Source organism: Volvox carteri, assembly GCF_000143455.1.
Source record: "Volvox carteri f. nagariensis unplaced genomic scaffold VOLCAscaffold_10, whole genome shotgun sequence".
Taxonomy (NCBI): Eukaryota; Viridiplantae; Chlorophyta; class Chlorophyceae; order Chlamydomonadales; family Volvocaceae; genus Volvox; species Volvox carteri.
Genome location: NW_003307553.1, coordinates 633,492 through 640,298, shown reverse-complemented (window position 1 = coordinate 640,298; position 6,807 = coordinate 633,492). Strand labels below are relative to the sequence as shown.

Here is a 6,807-nt window from a genome sequence, read left to right as displayed (position 1 = left end):
GTTGCTTGATGAAATACACAGTTTGCCAGGCGGTTGTTGTTCGATGGTGTGTCCGGACATTAGCCGCCCGTGGCTGTGCGGCCGCTTAGAGGAAAGGGACCATACACCAGGTCATGTCCTCAAAAATCATGTACACGTCTATATGCGCATCACCCGCTTTAGTCTGTGGAGTTGCTTGTGTGGCGTTCGCATGTCGCCGAACATCCATTTGAGCACGCTCCATTTGAGCACGACAGCTTTGCTTGTCGCTCCCGTCACCCTCATCGTTCTGCAAGTTGTTCCACACGTGCTAAAACTAGCGCATACGGGAAGCAGGGCGCCACAGGGCGTCGTCGGGGCAGAGAGAAACCCACGGGTCGGCAACGACTAAACAGTTCGAACGCATGCATGCACATGCACACACGCAGCTGCAGCTGCGTGTGCGCACAAATCTCGCTTGCGTGCCACAGGGTGGTGTGGCTCAAAACGACTAACACCCACCACAAGTGGGACAAGATAAAAACACATGCATTCCTACCCACAAAAACGCGCACTCCTCCACAATAAATAGCGTTTGTTTAAAAGATGTTAAAAAGAGTCCCCCACGGCACCTCTCTCCAGCCCTCCACAGCTGGACGACCCTGCGCCCTCTGTCCTATAAAAAGAGTCTAAACGTACCCCATATCCCATACCACATTGCATGCATCCGACGTGTATCATGTTTTGGACGTATTGCAAATGCATCCCGAAACATTCTGACACATTCGGAAAGTGTGTCCTCCAAATGAATCAGGGCGGCGTGTAAGGTGGCGTCACGTGGCGAATTTAAAAAAACAACTGACCCCCAGAGGCTGTGTGGTGAAGGCTGTGGGGTGAGACGAAACAACACAGCAAGAGCGCCTCACCCATGTGTTGGGTGAACAACATCCAAACAATCAAAAACCCCGCACACGACACAACACCTGCCACTGCCCATCCGGGAGTCTGGGGGTGTCTCTCCAGAAGTTAAATAAATTACAGGCTTGATGGTGGGTTTTAGCGTGCCGCGCGTTTGTGTGCCTCTCTGTGCAGGTTGTGTGTGTGACTCTCCTATGAATGTCCAGTCAAACGAACGGGGGAGCCACCGGCTAAATAACTTAATTACGACAGGGACCCTGGGGGATTCGTGTGGGCGCGAATGATGCATATGCTAATAACACTGAAGCCTCCGGCCCCATAGAACCGTGTGGCTGTTTTTTCCTTCGGGGTGTGAAAGAAGGGAGAAATGCGTGGCGCACCATCCCTCCCTCCCTCCCTCCACCCTTCCATCCTTTTACCCTCCCTCCCTCCCTCCCTCCACCCTCCACAACACCTTTTCTCACTCTTATTCCGCCCTCCCAAAGTCATCCTCCCTTCCCCTCCCATCTGCCCTCCCTTCTGCCCTTCAGTTCCTTCTCCTCTGCTGTCCCCTGCTCTCCCTTGCCCTTCCCTCCGTCCTTTGTGTTAAGTTGTGTTTGTGCCCTCTGCCCGTGTGCTCATGTGTTCACGGACATATGTGTGTATGTAACATGGGTCATAACATTTGGGGACAGCTGGGAATTGAACCCAGACCCACAAGAAGGTGGGTGGCACCTCTGCCCTGTTCCGATTCCCGCCCCACACCGCGCCTGCACTGCCCAGAACAGCCCTGCCCAGCGCAGCGCCGCCCTCCCCTGCGCCGCCTAGCGCAGCGCCGCCCTCCCCCGCGCCGCCCAGCGCAGCGCCGCCCTCCCCTGCGCCGCCTAGCGCAGCGCCACCCTCCCCTGCGCCGCCCAGCGCAGCGCCGCCCTCCCCTAAGCCGCCCAGCACAGCGGATTCGTGTGGGCGCGGATGATGCATATGCTAATAACACTGAGGCCTCCGGCCCCATAGAGCCGTGTGGCTGTTTCTTCCTTCGGGGTGTGAAAGAAGGGAGAAATGCGTGGCGCACCATCTCCATCCTTCCATCATTTCACCCTCCCTCCCTCCAACCCTCCCTCCACCCTCCCTCAATAATCCCTCCACAATACCTTTTCCCACTCTTCCTCCACCCTTCCTGCATCATCCCCCCAACTTCCCTCCACGCTCCCTCCCATCATCCTCCCTTCCCCTTCCATCTGCCCTCCCTTCTGCCATCCTGTGCCTTCCCCTCTGCTGTCCCCTGCGTTCCCTTGGCCTTCCCTCCCTCCGTCCTTTGCGTGTGAATGTGTGTGCCCACCCATCCGTGTGCTCATGCATTCACGTACAAATGTATGTATGTACCATGGGTCAGTACGGGACACCTGGGAATTGAACCCAGACCCACAAGAACGTGGGTGGCACCTCTGCCCTGTTCCAATTCCCGCCCCGCCCCGCCGCGTTTTCACCCTTTCCCCCCTCGTTTTGCCATCCCCCGACTGCGGCCATGGTGACGTTCGAACGAATGCGTCGCCTAGGTTGCGGTTGCCTCCGTCATGCCCTGAAACACGCCCTCCTAACCATTCCGCCCCGCCGCGTTTTCACCCTTTCTCCCCTCGTTTTGCCATCCCCCGACTGCGGCCATGGTGACGTTCGAACGAATGCGTCGCCTAGGTTGCGGGGGCCCTCCGTCATGCCCTGAAACACGCCCTCCTAACCATTCCGCCCCGCCGCGTTTTCACCCTTTACCCCCTCGTTTTGCCATCCCCCGACTGCGGCCATGGTGACGTTCGAACGAATGCGTCGCCTAGGTTGCGGGGGGCCCCCGTCATGCCCTGAAACACGCCCTCCTAACCATTCCGCCCCGCCGCGTTTTCCCCTTTACCCCCTCGTTTTACCATCCCCCGACTGCGGCCATGGTGACGTTCGAACGAATGCGTCGCCTAGGTTGCGGGGGCCCTACGTCATGCCCTGAAACACGCCCTCCTAACCATTCCGCCCCGCCGCGTTTTCACCCTTTACCCCCTCGTTTTACCATCCCCCGACTGCGGCCATGGTGACGTTCGAACGAATGCGTCGCCTAGGTTGCGGGGGCCCTCCGTCATGCCCTGAAACACGCCCTCCTAACCATTCCGCCCCGCCGCGTTTTCCCCTTTTCCCCCTCGTTTTACCATCCCCCGACTGCGGCCATGGTGACGTTCGAACGAATGCATCGCCTAGGTTGCAGGGGGCCGCCGTCATGCCCTGAAACCCACCCTCATAACCATTCCGCCCCGCCGCGTTTTCCCCTTTACCCCCTCGTTTTACTATCCCCCGACTGCGGCCATGGTGACGTTCGAACGAATGCGTCGCCTAGGTTGCGGGGGCCCTCCGTCATGCCCTGAAACACGCCCTCATAACCATTCCGCCCCGCCGCGTTTTCCCCTTTTCCCCCTCGTTTTACCATCCCCCGACTGCGGCCATGGTGACGTTCGAACGAATGCGTCGCCTAGGTTGCGGGGGGCCCCCGTCATGCCCTGAAACACGCCCTCCTAACCATTCCGCCCCGCCGCGTTTTCACCCTTTCCCCCCTCGTTTTGCCATCCCCCGACTGCGGCCATGGTGACGTTCGAACGAATGCGTCGCCTAGGTTGCGGGGGGCCGCCGTCATGCCCTGAAACCCACCCTCATAACCATTCCGCCCCGCCGCGTTTTCCCCTTTTCCCCCCTCGTTTTGCCATCCCCCGACTGCGGCCATGGTGACATTCGAACGAATGCGTCGCCTAGGTTGCGGGGGGCCCCCGTCATGCCCTGAAACACGCCCTCCTAACCATTCCGCCCCGCCGCGTTTTCCCCTTTTCCCCCTCGTTTTACCATCCCCCGACTGCGGCCATGGTGACGTTCGAACGAATGCGTCGCCTAGGTTGCGGGGGGCCCCCGTCATGCCCTGAAACACGCCCTCCTAACCATTCCGCCCCGCCGCGTTTTCCCCTTTACCCCCTCGTTTTACCATCCCCCGACTGCGGCCATGGTGACGTTCGAACGAATGCGTCGCCTAGGTTGCGGGGGCCCTACGTCATGCCCTGAAACACGCCCTCCTAACCATTCCGCCCCGCCGCGTTTTCACCCTTTACCCCCTCGTTTTACCATCCCCCGACTGCGGCCATGGTGACGTTCGAACGAATGCGTCGCCTAGGTTGCGGGGGCCCTCCGTCATGCCCTGAAACACGCCCTCCTAACCATTCCGCCCCGCCGCGTTTTCCCCTTTTCCCCCTCGTTTTACCATCCCCCGACTGCGGCCATGGTGACGTTCGAACGAATGCATCGCCTAGGTTGCAGGGGGCCGCCGTCATGCCCTGAAACCCACCCTCATAACCATTCCGCCCCGCCGCGTTTTCCCCTTTACCCCCTCGTTTTACTATCCCCCGACTGCGGCCATGGTGACGTTCGAACGAATGCGTCGCCTAGGTTGCGGGGGCCCTCCGTCATGCCCTGAAACACGCCCTCATAACCATTCCGCCCCGCCGCGTTTTCCCCTTTTCCCCCTCGTTTTACCATCCCCCGACTGCGGCCATGGTGACGTTCGAACGAATGCGTCGCCTAGGTTGCGGGGGGCCCCCGTCATGCCCTGAAACACGCCCTCCTAACCATTCCGCCCCGCCGCGTTTTCACCCTTTCCCCCCTCGTTTTGCCATCCCCCGACTGCGGCCATGGTGACGTTCGAACGAATGCGTCGCCTAGGTTGCGGGGGGCCGCCGTCATGCCCTGAAACCCACCCTCATAACCATTCCGCCCCGCCGCGTTTTCCCCTTTTCCCCCCTCGTTTTGCCATCCCCCGACTGCGGCCATGGTGACATTCGAACGAATGCGTCGCCTAGGTTGCGGGGGGCCCCCGTCATGCCCTGAAACACGCCCTCCTAACCATTCCGCCCCGCCGCGTTTTCCCCTTTTCCCCCCTCGTTTTGCCATCCCCCCTGACGATGGCCCCACGACATCTGCTATGGCATCCTATTGGTTGTGTTGCCAGCAGGCCCCCCTTACCTCACATATGTATGCTATCGCTCCTGTCGCTGCCCCATCGAATGCTGGTTTGCTGTTGCTGCAGTCCATCTGCCAAAAGGGGGAAAGGGGGGCCTTGTATGTTTTGTTGTCCATAGGGTTTTTACATAGGGGCCGGTAGCAGGTAGAATAATTATGTTTTATCTCAAGAACGTATGGGCCGTGCCTCGGTGCTGGCTTTGGTATGAGGGTTCTTAGCGTAGAAATGCCGATTGGGCGGTTGGGGCATCGCGTGGAAGCCATGTATGGGTGCGGTGCGGAGGTCGCGTACACACTGCGGCGGACTACGCGCGCACACACACACGGAGCAACCAACGTGCGCGCTGCCTTCACACCTTTTTATGACGCCTGGTGCTACAGATTTCTTCGCTGCGCATGCGTTGACACACTTCGTTGCACGGTCGCGTTTCTGATGGCTGCGTTGGGAACTGAAGCTATGGAAACGGTAGGCGGAATGCATGGACAAGCGGTTTTTCTTTTCCGTTGTTCACGATATTACAGCTGCGTGAGATGCTGTCGCGTCGCGATTTGGAATGTTTGTTCGCTGGTTGGAGTGGTTGTACGAGCCGTTGTATGAGCCAGTGCCGCTCTGAGTTGTTGTCGGCTTTTTCGACATTGTATGCGCTGTAATCGAATGCATATCGAGGATGCCGCACTTTGATATGCTATGTCGCTTGATTAAGCACAGTTTGCCAGGCGGTTGATGTTCGATGGTGTGTCCGGACATTAGCCGCCCGTGGCTGTGCGGCCGCTTAGAGGAAAGGGACCATACACCAGGTCATGTCCTCAAAAATCATGTACACGTCTATATGCGCATCACCCGCTTTAGTCTGTGGAGTTGCTTGTGTGTGGCGTTGTCAACATGTCGCCGAACATCCATTTGAGCGCGCTCCATTTGAGCACGACAGCTTTGCTTGTCGCTCCCATCACACCTATCGTTCTGCCCTAAGTTGTTCCACACGTGCTAAAGCTAGCATACGGGAAGCAGGACGCCACAGGGCGTCGTCGGGGCAGAGGAAAACCCACGGGTCGGCAATGAATATGCAGTTCGAGCGCATGCATGCACATGCACACACGCAGCTGCAGCTGCGTGCGCACAAAATCTCGCTTGCGCGCCACAGGATGGTGTGGCTCAAAACAACTTACACCACCACAAGTGGGAGAAGACAAAACACATGCATTCCTACCCACAAAAACGCCACAAAAGCGTTTGTGCAAAAAGATGTTAAAAAGAGTCCCCCACGGCACCTCTCTCCAGCCCTCCACAGCTGGACGACCCTTTGCGCCCTCTGTCCCATATAAAGAATCTAAACGTACCCCACATCCCATACCACATTGCATGCACCCGACGTGTATATCATGCTTTGGACGTATTGCAAATGCATCCCCCATAACCCCGGCGTCGTCGAGACATTCTGACACATTGGGATATTGTGGCCTCCAAATGAATCAGGGCGGCGTGTGGTGGCGTCACGTGGCGTGTTTGAAAAAACAACTGACCCCCAGAGGCTGTGTGGTGAAGGCTGTGGGGTGAGACGAAACATCACAGCAAGAGCCCCTCACCCATGTGTTGTGTGCGCAACATCCAGACAATTAAAAAACCCCGCACACGACACAACACCTGCCACTGCCCATCCGGGAGTCTGGGGATGTCTCTCCAAAAGTTAAATAAATTATAGGCTTGATGGCGGGTTTTAGCGTGCCGCGCGTTTGTGTGCCTCTGCTGGTTATGTGTGTGTGTGTGTGTGATGACTCTCCTATGAATGTCCAGTCAAACGAACGGATGAGCCGCCGGCTAAATGACTTAAATACGACAGGGACCCTGGGGGATTCGTGTGGGCGCGAATGATGCATATGCTAATAACACTGAGGCCTCCGGGCCCATAGAGCCGTGTG

General features: G+C 58.0%; 1 protein-coding gene across 1 annotated transcript in view; it reads left to right on the top strand.

Moving 5' to 3' along the window:
* Nucleotides 1-1,624: 1,624 nt before the first annotated feature.
* VOLCADRAFT_58297 (uncharacterized protein) overlaps nucleotides 1,625-6,807 on the top strand; it is a gene marked incomplete at both ends in the record, with an annotated part of 7,090 nt that continues 1,907 nt past the window's right edge. Inside the window, one exon of the mRNA XM_002948522.1 lies at nucleotides 1,625-1,815. Coding sequence (XP_002948568.1) covers nucleotides 1,625-1,815 — 191 coding nt within the window. The remainder of the gene's footprint in view (nucleotides 1,816-6,807) is intronic.